The sequence below is a fragment of the Colletotrichum graminicola genome, assembly GCF_000149035.1.
Source record: "Colletotrichum graminicola M1.001 genomic scaffold supercont1.46, whole genome shotgun sequence".
NCBI classification, from domain to species: domain Eukaryota; kingdom Fungi; phylum Ascomycota; class Sordariomycetes; order Glomerellales; family Glomerellaceae; genus Colletotrichum; species Colletotrichum graminicola.
In genome coordinates, this window is record NW_007361050.1 from 295,437 (window position 1) to 309,451 (window position 14,015).

General features: G+C 44.9%; 3 protein-coding genes across 3 annotated transcripts; all 3 read right to left on the minus strand.

The window, feature by feature from the left end:
• Window positions 1-7,048: 7,048 nt before the first annotated feature.
• GLRG_09258 (uncharacterized protein) lies at window positions 7,049-7,349 on the minus strand (the record flags this gene model as incomplete). The annotated part of the gene is made up of 2 exons (XM_008099943.1): window positions 7,049-7,052; window positions 7,132-7,349. 2 exons carry the CDS (start codon window positions 7,347-7,349, stop codon window positions 7,049-7,051), a joined length of 222 nt encoding a protein of 73 aa, XP_008098134.1.
• Window positions 7,350-9,358: 2,009 nt separating this feature from the next.
• GLRG_09259 (glycosyl hydrolase family 43) lies at window positions 9,359-10,306 on the minus strand (the record flags this gene model as incomplete). The annotated part of the gene is made up of 1 exon (XM_008099944.1): window positions 9,359-10,306. The coding sequence occupies one exon, from the start codon at window positions 10,304-10,306 to the stop codon at window positions 9,359-9,361; it is 948 nt and encodes a 315-aa protein (XP_008098135.1).
• Window positions 10,307-11,896: 1,590 nt separating this feature from the next.
• GLRG_09260 (major facilitator superfamily transporter) lies at window positions 11,897-13,581 on the minus strand (the record flags this gene model as incomplete). The annotated part of the gene is made up of 2 exons (XM_008099945.1): window positions 11,897-13,085; window positions 13,172-13,581. 2 exons carry the CDS (start codon window positions 13,579-13,581, stop codon window positions 11,897-11,899), a joined length of 1,599 nt encoding a protein of 532 aa, XP_008098136.1.
• Between the last annotated feature and the right edge of the window lie 434 nt (window positions 13,582-14,015).

A 14,015-nucleotide genomic window follows, 5' to 3' on the forward strand; every position in this document is an offset into this window, starting at 1 on the left:
GATGAGCGCTTGTGTTGATCAGCAAGAAAAGCAATGCTTGTCTCGAAGTCGAGGCTCGCCTAGGCGAGGAACGATGGCGATGAGTCTACTTAGCACGCGCTCAGCGCTAGCAAAGTGAATCGATATGTGCGTCTGTGTATTGTTTTTGGAAGTAATCACCGGTAGAGTCGGAGACACTGACCGCAAGAGAGTCGGTCTTGTAGGAACGGTTTTACGAATACTTTGTTCCGTGTGATACAGCAGAGACGTCGAGCTGCCAGTCTAGGTGAAGGGTAGTCCGACGGGTGAAGCGTCCTCCCAGATTCTGACACAATGCGCAGGGTTGACCCCGGCCTTTGCAGTCAGCACGATGGCGATACACCAGCTATACAGATAGACGGATGAACCAAGTCGGTTTCTGGATATAGAACGCTATGTTTAGATAAGATGTGCCACGTACAAACTTGATCCTGGCGACGTGCCAAACGCATGAATTGGACCTCGCGCGCATTGCAACAATTATCCGCTCATCCGTTCGCTGCCACGACACATCTGCTGTCCCATGATTAGCCCGGTGGGCGTTCAAGTTTCGTGTGATTCCATCTCTAGCTTGATGTCAGAAGCTTTGACTTACGTAAGAACATTGGAAGATGACAGGTACGCGAGGTTCAGGTTACAAAAGCTCGCCCTGCTCAGAACGGCCTGCTGATTTGTGGACGATTACCCCCGGACTACCTGCTTGAACCCAGGCGGCTTAACTCAACGAAACGAACAATGTGGGAGCGCAAGAGCAACGAAGTGAGGCAATTCGTGGTATTGCTGATCTGAAGTGTGGTGTATGTGTCTGGTGGAGGAAATCCTCCTCCCTAGTCTATGGGCAGAGGCTGGCAATGAGGTGAGGGGCCCGGGGGGTCACGTGACCTCTCAGCACATGGGCCCCCTCACAACACTCCCCCTCAGGCTCTGCCAACTCGATGAATATCGTATATAGGGGCAAAATAACAGCCCAATCTGAAAGCCTCCAAATCCGAGGAGTTTTCAAAGTATACAATAACTTTGGCTATACGCCGGCAATTGTCCTATTGGTCCAGCGACGATTGATCCGTACGCCGAAGTCTCCACGTGATGTGAAGTGAATCCCCAAAGTGTGTAACCTCTGCAATGGCCTGTATAGCTCTTTAATCTAAACTATCTACTATACCTAGCAGCCGTATAAAATCCTTGTGTTTGTTTAGTGCTAGTGGCTTAGTGAGACTGTTAGCAGCCATCTTGGTGCCCTTAATAAGTTAGAGGGCGATGTTCTTCTAGGTGTAGACCTCTTGTATTATCTATTTATAGCGGACGTTAATGCTTTAGGTACGTGCCTTGTTAAGGGGATTTATGACGTTAACTATTATGTTAGCACTGTTAGTAAAGAGGATAGTTAGTGTATCTATTAGTTAGCTAAGGAGCTACTTAGTATAGCAGTAAATCCACTTTGTGATAATAGCAGCAGGTATAAGGTTAACAAACTCTACCTCTATAGAGCTTAAAGTGATAAAGGTCTGTTTTTTTAACTTCTAGGTAATTAGTAAGCTAGTAAAGTAGATAACGTAACTGCCTGTAGAGACCTGTAATAGGCAGTTATTAGCAAAAGAAGTATCTACTATAGCGTAGAGGCTAACGTTAGTAAAGGGGTCAAGTCTACTAAATAAGATACTATAATAGGTAGTGCCTTTAAGGTAATAAAAAAGATACTTAATAGCAGCTAGATAGGCAGATAACAGGCTAGTATTAGCCTAAGAGAGCTTACTAACTATAAAAGTAATATCTAGGCGTATGCTAGTAGCTAACTAGTTAAGGCAGCTAGTCTGCTTAATATAGATTTATTAGTTAGCTTTAGAGCACTTATCCTTTACTTATATAGCAGGTAACTTATAGTTAGTAGGTAATAAAGTCTTAATAGGTTAAAGGTTACTATATCTAAAGTAATAAAGTATACTATTAGTATACTTATACTAATTAATAGAGATCTTACTAGTAGTAAAGCGCTAGATCTAAAAGCTAAGAAATTAAGAAGCTTTACTAAGGTCCTTTAATAGGTAGACCTTAGTAAGTATATTACATACCTTTTTAGTAGTCTCCTTATTAGTAGCAGCTACTATATTATTATTAATATATATTAAGGTGTAGGTATTAAGCTTTTTATTAATAAAGAGGTAAATCTCCCCCTTAACTAGGTAGAAGCTAATTTTCTTTATCTTACCCTTAATAAGTATAAACTACTATAGTAGTGCCTTATAAAGACTATAAAAAGCCTTATAAAGTAACTACACTTTATTATTATTAGTAGTATAGCTAGTAGGTTAATAGATATAGACATAAGTGCTATTAAGGATAAAGGTAGTAAGAAAAGTAGTATTAAAGTTATATATTTTATATACTAATTTATATAAGGTAATAATAGTAAAAAACAGGCGTATAGTAGTAGTAGTAGCTATAGTAGTATACACCTCTTATAAAGACTATTTACCTTACTTATAGTTACTATAAACTACCTATTAGGCCTTATATTTAATAATCTTATTTTTTATATTTATTTTAATATTAAAAACCTACGTACTAAAAAGAATTTTTATATTAGAAGGAGGATTAATAAGGGTATAAACCTCCTTATTAGTAAATTATTAGATCTTAGTATTATAAGCCTGCTTCTAGTAGTACTAGTATAGGCCTTTCTTAGCCTTCTTAATAGTAAATAGAATATTATATCTAGGGGGTAGCATATATAATAAGGTAGCAGTAGCTAGCGTACTAATAAAGTAATAATAAGTATTATTATAAACCTAAATATTTATTATAAGATAAGCCTTCTTGTTATACTTTTAGATACTAGTAGTATTATAGTAGTAGCTAGGTGGCTTTATAGTACTAGTATAGCGTAGTTAGCCCCCCTTAGAAACTAAGGTAGTAGTAACCTTAGTAATAAGATCTAGCTAATCTTCCTCTATAATAGGGGCTAGAAAGTTAGCCTCTTATTACTTTATATTATAAAACTTATCTTTAGTAGTATCTAGATTATTAGTCTGTTAAGTAAGGTGTGTAGTAAAGATAGGCTGCTGTTAATAATCCTCTAAAAGAGGAGTTATATAGTAGCTATTATTAATATACTTACTATCTAACTTACTACTATTAGATTAGTTAACTTACTAGTTATAAGACTTTTTAGTAATAAGTTAATATAAGTTAGAGATATAGGCTAGATAATAAGTTATAAGATTAGGCTTATTAAATAGTATATTATAGTTAGTATTTACTAGGATAGTAACTTTATTAATAAGGTAAAGAACTATCTTTTTAGGCCTTTTATAAAAATAAATATTATAATAGTAAATAACTTATTTCTTACTTAGGATATAAATATAGTAGATATAGCTATATAAAGAGCTATATTTAATAAGGTAACCCTTTATTATATAAGGCTTTATTTTTATAAAGCGTAGGGGGCGCTTACTACCTTTTTTATATATATACGCTATATAACTAAAAGTGTAGAGGTATTTAATATAAGGGGGCTTATAATTAGTAATAAGGTTAATCTTATAGGTAATAATCTCTTAAGGGCTTATCTTACCTTTAGTAAATTAAGGTAAAAGGTTAAAGATCTATACTATAGTGTTAAGGGTATAATCCTAAAGCTCCTCTAGTAGACTATTATTAATAAGTAATATATAGGTAGCCTCTATAAGCGTATAACTAGCTTATTTAATTAATCTATTTATTAATAAGGTATATATAATTATAAGATTAAGCCTTATGCCTATAAAGTAGGGATTATAAAGCACCTTTTTTAGCTTAAGCGTGTTATTAGAAACCTAGCTTTTAATTATAAGGCTAGTTATATTAGTAAAAGTAGTATTAAAGCTTTTAATAGTATTAAGTATAACTATATAGTAATAAGCTTATAAGAGTTAAAGCTAATAGTAGCTACTATAATAGTTAAGAAAATAAAAGGTATATCTTATACTAGTCTTTAATAGTAGTTTAACCTTAATAAGGTTAAGATAGATCTTTTTACTTATAAGAGTAAGAGGTAATAAGGTGTTATAGCTAATAAGCTTAGTAGATTTAGCTAAGTAGTAGGCCTTATAGTAAAAGGCGTTAATCTTAGCCTAAGTAAATTATATACCTACTTAACAGCAGGCCTTAATAACCTATAATAGATAAGCGTAAATAAGTTAATAGTGTATTATTTTAAAAGTTAGCTAGCACTTACCTCTAACTATAAATAAAGTAAAGGTAGTTACTACTAGTATAGTTAGCCTATCTATAACATAAAGTATATAGATATTAAAAATCTATTTAATAGCAGCTAATTAGGCCTTAGATTTAGTATTAATAATACTAGTAGTTATATAGTTATACTTAATACCTACCTTATAGAGCTTACTAGGGCTAAGAAGATTAGCTAGGCTATAAAGGCTATACTTAATATCTTTAATAGTCTAGTTAATTATTTAAGATAGATTAGCTAAATCTTAAGTTTAAAAAAAGATAGTACTAAATCCCTTTAGATATACTTACTTCCTATTTGCTATAGTAAAAAAAAAAAGTTATTATAAATAGTATATAATATAAAAAGTTAAAGTAAATTAAAGATAAGGCTAAAGTAGCTTAAATTTAGTATAATATTAAATAAGGTAATAACTTTATAACTTATAGTAGTAAAAATAGCCTTACTTAGTTATATTATAAGGCTAGTAATTAAGGAGCTACCTAGTAAGCCTAAAGCACCTTTTATAAAAACTAATATAGAGGAGTTAGGTATAGTAGAGGTAGTAGCCTTCTTATAATCCTTATTATAAATATACTTAGCTATATAGGTAAGAAGATTATTATAAAACGTATAGTTAGTAGGAATAAGCTCTAGATAGGTAGTCTAGCACTTTAAGGTAATATAACCCTTTTTATAATAAGGGTAAGTATTATAGCCTAACTTCTTAGTAGGAGTAGCGCCTTAGCTACTAGTACTAGAGGTAGTAGTAGCTATAACTTTATAGTAAGTAATAAGGCCTATCTTTTGCTTCTTATTTTAGGTAAAGGTGTATATAGTCTTAATAACTATAGCCTACTTAGGCTTCTTATTATTATTAGTATAGTGCTTATATATATTAGGTAGATATATCTTAAAGTAATTAAGTAAGAGGATAGCCTAATAGTAATTAGAGTTTTTACTATAAAGGCTAGTAATACAGGCGTATAGATACTATACGCGTTTAAGGGCATTATAAAAAGTCTTATAATCTTAGGCACTGCCCTTAGAGAATTTGTTAATAAGGGCTCTAACTACGTCTTTAGATACCTTAGGAATATATTTCTTAAGTGCCTTTATTAAGGTGTAGGGATTACTATTATCTTACTATCCTATATTAAGAAGCTTATTAATTAGTATATTATATAATAAAATAAGAAGGTTATATATAACGTTATAGTTAGCTTCTTATAATATAAAGGCTATAATATCTTTAGCTAGTTAAGGAATATTATAGTTAATATACTTTTTAACTTTATTAGCATAAAGGGTAGCACTAATAAGAATAATCTATAAGGACTAGTTTAACTCCCCCTTAAGCTTAGGGATTATTAATAAGACTGTTTAGTAATTACTACTATTAGCTATAATAATAATGTTATAGGTAACTTACTTTAGACTACAGTTAGCCTAACTACATGTTAATCTTTATATGTTTCTTCTACTGCTGTAAAAGGCGTATCTAAAACGTTACGTAATTTACTGCTGTTTAACAGACGCCTAAAGTAATAGATTAGGGTAGTGGTGACTATTAGAGAAGACGGCTAGTAGGTTGTAATAGGTAGGGGTATCCCTGCTGCAATTAGCAAAGGATCCTTATAAGCCGCAGAGAAAGCAGTAGATTTAAAGTAAAGTCAAGCGACTACTGTAGCGATTGGCAGATAATTGTGAATTAACGAAGATGGGTAGAGGCGACTGATTAATTAAAAGAAATTTGATATAGGCCTGGGCTCTATAACCTGTGGGAGCGCAAGAGCAACGAAGTGAGGCAATTCGTGGTATTGCTGATCTGAAGTGTGGTGTATGTGTCTGGTGGAGGAAATCCTCCTCCCTAGTCTATGGGCAGAGGCTGGCAATGAGGTGAGGGGCCCGGGAGGTCACGTGACCTCTCAGCACATGGGCCCCCTCACAACAAACAATGTGGCTCGGCAATAAGTGGAATATGGCGCAGCAGATAGATTACGTTTATGTATTTGTGTTTATAACACATCGCGATAATATTATTTATGCACATGTAGATTAAAATCCTATCACTGCGTAAGATCATTTGAATGCGATGATACATGGACAGTATCGAGCCAATTCGATCCTCTCTTCAGTCTCTTGTATATCCATTCTGGTCAGACATTCTTTTCCTTTGGACGTCATCGCCAACTTGCCGGTTCCGGCCAGAAAACTTCCATTTGGATACACATGAAATTGTTTCACGTACCCGATGATACATGGACACCGTGTTGTAAGACTGCTTTGTTCAGTCTGGTGTGAGCAACAAGGTACTATCATCTTGGCACCATTGCCCATGGAAACAAAGTCAGCGACTGGCGTTGCTTCGAGATTTGAGCCTCTCAATTTCTATAGTATTTCTAGAGAAGTATGAGCCAAGGGTGGATGCTATGAATGACATGATTTTGAGGTAACTATAAAGCGTGGAGAGGGATACGGCTAGTTAAATGTACGAGAAACCCTGTCGAAAGATGTTGTATCAACGTTTTGTAGTGTAGACCTACGATATAACGAATAACTAAGAACCCCCCCCCCCTTCTCCGCTAAGAAAAAGAAAAAGGATTATCTGATATTGATTGCGGCCTGTGGATCGAGAGGCAAGAATCTGAGGTCATTTAGTGTTATACCATACACTCGATGCTGGCAACAAATAGGAAGAAAATGAGGTCTTTGGAAATTCCAGCCCAGAACAATACCCACACCTTGAAATGCCAATGATGTCACCTGTCGTCTACTTCCGAGTAGTCAGTGGAACAGAAGCGCCTGTGTGTAAGCCTATCTAGATATCCGGAATTTTTAGTTTGGATAAACCGAAATGCAAACGGCTGGATAGACACGACCGTTGAGCCCGCGCCCACATCCAAAGACGGTGCCGGTCCAGACTCTCCGGGGGCGGGGCCCATTGGGCATCGGAGACCCTACAACGCTTGTTGCTGACTCGCCATCCGTGATCTTCCTCCAAGATCTCTTCGCCACAGGGGCGGAGCGAGGTGCCATAGGCGGGTTGTTCCTTGCCAGTACCAAACATGATTATACTGCCACTTGCAGTCTGAGACATGAGGCGAATCCCGCTCATGTGTGACTTGAATAACTGCTTAGAAGCGGTCAAAATCGTTGTCAGTAAAGTTGGCCTGACAAGCAATCTACTCGCGTGCGAGTTGATGCGCCACATTGTTGACGTATACTATGTAGGTTTACGAGCGCGCAGAATGAGGCTGGAACGGTGTCCGCCGGAAAGCAGCTAATGAGTCCAAGGTTGAGATGATACTCCCAAAGTTCGCCTGTGTGAACGAAAGCAGAGGAGACAACCTTTTTGAGAGCTGAGGTTTACCTTTCATCGGAAATTAGATTATTGCCCCATACCCTTTGGGTAAAGTTGGCGTTGTGGAAACCTTGTGTTCACCAGCGAGCCACCCTCGACAGGTTTCTTGCCTGTGGCGGGGCAGTGGCGGGTTACAACTCACTACCTTGTGACAATCAAGCCTATCGGCGGCCTTCAATGATATGCCAACAGTAATCAAGACACCCGTGTCCAATCTCACCTAATATGGGATTCTATTGCATTCTGTTATAGCGAGGTGATGTGATTATAATTAGTGATTTTTGGACGTGCATCCGTATTCACATTCATATCATACCTCAGGGGAAGTTACGAAATAGTAGCGTGTCGACAATACTGCTGTCAATAAGCTTAGACTCCTGTTATCACGAGTCAATACTGGATGCATCATTTAATTGTGTGAAACAGAAGCATGGAAGACACTGTAAATACTCTCTCTTGAATCTTGTCAGCCAACCACGTCAGTCTGAAGGTTCAAGCTTGACTTTCCATAAAGGCGATGGCACTGTACAGTCCATTCGTTCAGCAACAGACCATCAAATTTTCGGAAATCTCTTTTACACTATCATATATCTTGTGTTTCGCAGTATGCAAATATCCTGAGAAGTTTGTTGATCCATTCTAGCTTTAGTAGAAAAGCCTCGTGGCTCTAATTTACCAAGCTACAAAGTACAAAGGTAGTTCGCATAGCTGTGAGATAAGGTTTAGTGTACGAGAGCCTCGGGTGGGAACTACAGGGGTCACCATTGCCAGTCGTTCGAATCTCTTCCCCATGGCAGTTTGACCATGGTTTGTGACTATACCAGCATTTCCTTGCGGTTTGCCTGTCCATATGTCCATAAGGCATTATGGCCTGTGTTGGCCGTGATTTGTCATTATTAAGGGTCTTTCACCCTCAAAACCCGGACTTTTCGCCACCAAGGTGCAGTACCTATCTTTACATATACACCGAACCCTCCACATTCCCTGAAGCCGCCAACAGTTCCATGTCAGCCCTCTCCCGCGTAAGCGTCCATGTTGCTGAACCGTGACACATGGCAATAGAGGACAAGCCCCGTTGACGTCCCTTGATGTGATGGGTAGTTGTATTGTAAGCACGGACGGGGTGGAGCGGTTCCTAAAGATAATCATTGTGAACAAGTCGGTGGTTCCAAATATCGATGGTCAAGAGGACTTTCTCCACACTGAGCCCACGGGATGTGAGCGCGTGCTGCCGAAGCACCCGTCTCGTTTCCATCTCCAAAGCGCGCTTAATGATCATGAAAACGTGGACACTTACAGTCTGAAACATACTTGCCAGTCAAGGCAATCCAGCGGGTGGGATTGTGACATCTGAGCTTTCGTTGTACTCTGGATATAATAGACTACTGGGCTCCCTCGGTATTCCAAGACGCATCCAGCCTTGACAAACCACACTTTTTCACCGTGGGCCAGGAAAGCCCTCTTCAGTCAATTGCCATTCCAAATTTACATGAAATGCCTCTCATACGCTCTAGAGTGGGTCTCATGTATCACATGTTATTAATCTGCTCATGTGAGAGTGATACGGCAAATCTAGCGGCGACAAAAATGCAATCATTGTCTTTTTATCAATCTGACGATAGATGGGGTTAAGTATGTATCTGGTACGAAAACAGCTTTATGTATGCATCGACAGGCACCAGGTAATATCGTACGGAGCAGAAATATGTTGCTAGGAATTGAAAGTATGTACAGGTCAAACGTGAAACTCACATTCCGACGAATCAATAAACCACCGGCCAGTCCGATTCGTAACGAATGAGGTTGATGCCCATTTGCGCCGTGCCGGCGTTGTTGTAGTAGTGGTAGACGAGCACATCGGCGTCGGTGTCGGTAAAGACGGCCGGGTGGCCGGGCCCGTGGATCGAGCCGTGGCTCGCCATGATCTGGGTGCCGCCGCCGGACATCATCTGCCTCCCGCTGCGGTCGACGTAGGGGCCGGTGACGCTGGTGGACCGACCGACCATGATGCGGTACGTGCTGGCGGCGCCGTTGCAGCACTTGTCGAAAGCGACGTAGAGGTAGTAGAAGTTGCCGCGGCGCGTGATGAAGGGTGCTTCGACGGCGCCGCCGGCCTCGGTGCGCCTGGCGAGGGACAAGAGGTTGGTGCCGGAGCGCTTGCCGGTGCTCGGGTTCAGCGAGATCATCTTGATGCCGGTGCCGAAGGAGCCGAGCGACAACCACCAGTTGCCCTGGGCGTCGACGATGAGGTTGGGGTCGATGGCGTTGTAGTCGTTGGAGGGCGTCGTCTCGATCACGACGCCCTGGTTGGTCCACGAGCCGGACGCGCCCGTGCTGCTTGTGGCCAGGAAGATGGCCGACTTGCGGGATCCAAAGGTCGAGGCCGAGTAGTACATGTAGTACCGGCCGTTGCGGTAGGAGATGTCCGGGGCCCAGAGGTTGGTGTCGCCGCCCGTGTAAGGCGTGGTCCAGGGCGCGCCGCCCGGGAAGGCAACGCCGGCATCACGCCACGCTGTGCGGTCGGTAGACGTCTTGAGCCCGATGTTTGGTGCCGTGAAGGCCATGAGGTATGTGCCGCCCGGGGTTTTGACGACCGTCGGGTCGTGGGTGAATGTGTCGCCCGTGACCCTGCCCGGGTCGGGGTATTGGCCGTTGACGCCGGGCGCCATGGCCATGACGGCAAGGGCGGCTCCGATGAGTTGCTTCCACATGGCTAGTAATATCCCGATTTTAAGGTTAACTGCGTAGCCGCTTGTCGATCTTTGGACTAGATGATGAGGTGCTGCTGGGACGGCTGGTTAAAGACGCTGTGGCGCCATCCCGTCTCTTATAGAACTGTGCGGCACTTGCATCGAAATAACCCCTTTGTGTTCAGGTAGCACCGGAATCATAACGACCCATAGTGGCCAACATCGTATTTCGAAGCGCGCGACGGAATAATCGCCAACAGACCGTGGGGCTATGTCCGGTTTGGCGACTAGGGAGACTCGGTTATCAAATACGACCGCGGAAGGGGACGACCCTCCCTGTCACACTATTCTTTTTGTTGCCCCTTAATAAAGACATCATTCGAACAGAATACTGAGCGAAAGGGGGGGTCTGAGGGCTAGTCTAGGCGCCTACGTTCCCATCCATGACAGTATGAATACAGAACAGCAGCTGTAGGCGTTAACAGGGTTCAGTGCGAATGGTGCTCGTGACTGTCTTGGGATTTATTAGAGCAGAGTAACATGATGCTCAAAGATACGACGCGAACCCCGGTCCGTCGGTCAACTGTATTTCGTCCTTCAGGAAGGTCTTTGTGACATCCCGGATCCGTCGTCAATGTGGGGAAGCATTGCCGATGCACTGCTGCGCCGTGAGGAGGGCAGGGAGACGATTTGGGATATATTAATTGGTGTCCAGAATGGCGTACCAAGAAGCATCGCGGAGTGGTTGCCCGCATCCGCTCCAATGGCGGATGAGTGATAGATTAAATGTTAACTAAGCGGCCCAATAAACCCAACTTCTGCCTTACCGGATGCGGATATCAAATCGCCTTTACGACGTGAAGAAGGAAAACCGCCTATTACCCTCTTTATTTCCACCGTCTTGAGCATCCTTCGCCATTTGGAACTCTCCTGGGATGTTACGCAGACCATCCCGAATGGTTCAGTCGGTACGGTCATTGAAATGGCAATCACCCCTCTTGAGGTGCATCAGAGGTAAGTCAGAGAGGGCGGCCAGAGTATATCGCACCAATTGGTGAAGCTCGTCCGGGAGTATCACCGCGTGGACTGTGCCATTGTGGACGTCATCTAGTTCGTCCGATTCAGACTCGAGACAGCAAGATAGGGGGTCATGGTGCCAAGAAGCTACGGTGTACTGCACATGGCCTGAAGCCAAGATTAGGTCCGGAACCTGACCGACACGAGGTGAGAATGTCCGTGGGTCGAATCACCAAGCGCTGAGATGTCAAAGATGGCACTACCTACGATCGTAGGGCTGCAAGTATGGTCGTGCACAGACAAACATCAAAGCGGCCCATGAGTGGCGCAACGCTCATCTTGTAATAGAACTTTTAGCATCATGATGTCTATTTATCATTCATCATAAGCCGGTTACCCGTGATACAGGACCAATGTTCCAGGTTCATGTCACCGGCATCCGCAATAGGTATCAGACGCTGCACCAAAACATGACAGGGGCCACGCTTTATGGCCGCACGCCTTAGACGCGGGGTTTAGCAAAGTCTGTCTAAAACACAAGCACAACAGCCCGTGCTGTCTCTACTTACCGCCTCATTACTTCACTGTTCCACATCACTCCCCGCCAGGTTTCCGGTCGATGACCGGGCGTAGCAACTTGTAGAACCCGAGCCACAATGCCACCGAGACGAGGGGGAAGACGCCGGAAAAGTACAGCGAGAAGCTATACCCCCTGTCCTCGGCCATCCACCCGCCCAGCGACGACGAAATGGCGGCGCCCGTCTGGCGCGTGACGCCCCCGACGATGCCAAAAGTCACGTTGACCCTCCCGGTCCCGGCCATCATGACGGCGACCAGGCCGGGGATGGCCACGCTCTGGATCCCCGCGCCGACGCCGTCGAGGATCTGGACGGGCCAGATGCCCCAGTTTTCGATGTAGCGGCCCGCGACGGCGGCGCGGACGGGCAAGACAACGTACGATACCAACACGGTGAACCAGTACCCGTAACGGCCGGCGAGCCAGGGCGTCACGAGCGACACGGCGATCATGGTGCCCTGCGCGATGATGACGGTCAGGCCGGTCGTGCCGGCCGGGTCGCCCTTGCCCATCGCCACGAGCCCCTGGCCGTAGAGGAAGAGGATTGCCGCGTTGCCGAGGTGGAAGAGAAAAACGGTGGCGCCGACTATCATGAGAGACTTGTTCTTCAAGACGAGCCCGACCGGGCTGACGGAGAACCTCTGCTTCTTGTCCTTCAGTTTGGCGATTAGAGTCTTGCGCTGGGAGACGACACCGCCTCGTTCCGCTTGGTCTTCGTCTTCCGTCCCCGACCTGCTGCTGTCTTTCGTGTCCGGTGTTTGGACGGAGGATACAGGCGCATCGTCGACGGTGACGACTCCTCCTCTCGCGGCCGCGTGGTCGATGGCCCGCGCCGGCAGCAGGAGGACGGTGACTATCGTCGCTGCGCAGAAGGCCATGACGAGCCAGAAGACGGCCGTCAGCCCGAAGCGCGAGCCCAGCGCGGCCGCCAGGCCCGCGCTGACCATGTTGCCGGCATGATTGGCCGCCTGGTTGCGCCCGTTGAGGGTGCGGAAGGTGTGCTTGCCCTTGCCGTCGAGGCTGCCGACCGGGTCGGGAGAACAGATGCCCAGTGTTAGGGCGACGAGCAGGGGCATCAGCGTCGTGCCGGCGACGGCGGATACGATCTGCGTGGAGAAGATGAGAGCCGGGTGGGTGGAGAGAAGATTGACCCCCTGGGAGACGCCGACGAGGAGGGCACAGATTGCGGCGAGCGAGCGCTTGTAGCTAGGGAGGAAGTCAAAGAATCAGCCCCCCCCCCCCCCTTGGTGAACACGGAACGGATCAAGAATAAGGAGGCTCTTAACACTTACTCTGTCGCGTCGATGAGGGCGCCCACCGGTCCGGTTGCAAGGATGGTGGCTATGCCACTCACTGTGTTGACGAAGCCACGCAGCCCGGGGGCCCATCCATGGTGCTGGAGATAGACGCCAAGGAAAGGCCCAACCCCGTCCTGGACGTCTCCCATGAAGAAGGCCAGGAGGAGGAGGGCCCAACGGGCGCGCCTCATGAGCTTGGCATCTCTGGCGTCCTCGGGGCCCAAGCCCGCCTCGGCAAGTTCCTCGTCGAGACGGACGTTGGAGGTGGTGGGCGGCGCCGACGCCGACACGTTGAGCGGGACGTCCCGCTTGTCGTCGTTGAAGTCGGGGTTCAGCTCAATGGGACGCAATGACTCGAAGCTGACGGCGTTGCGCGGGTTGATCTCGCAGCTCTTGGCGTCCATTGTTTTTCTTTCTCGTCGTGGGAGGAAAACAGTCATCAAGAACAGTCATCCGGGAGGGCGAGAGGCTGAGCGGCAGGGTGGTCATTCCTTATAAGAGGCACGGCCCCATGCCTCAGTATGAGGGAAGAGACGGCAGAGGCGGGAGGGCGATCGCGGGGGGGGACACGGACAGAGAGATCTCTACGTCAATGAAGGTGTCGCCCCAACAGCCATGGCAAACTATGCTTAACTTAGCCCTCCCGTGGGGAAAGCTTCTGCTTGGCTAAGCCCAGCTCGGAGACGTCCAGACATGGTTTACGTGGTGTTGTGGACAAGGTTGGCAGGTGTGACGCGGATCTTGAAACGGGCACATACACAAAACAACCGTCCGAACGAAGAGACGACGACAAGCAGGCGCCGCAGTTGAAAGTATGGATATACGGATCGAAGCGGCT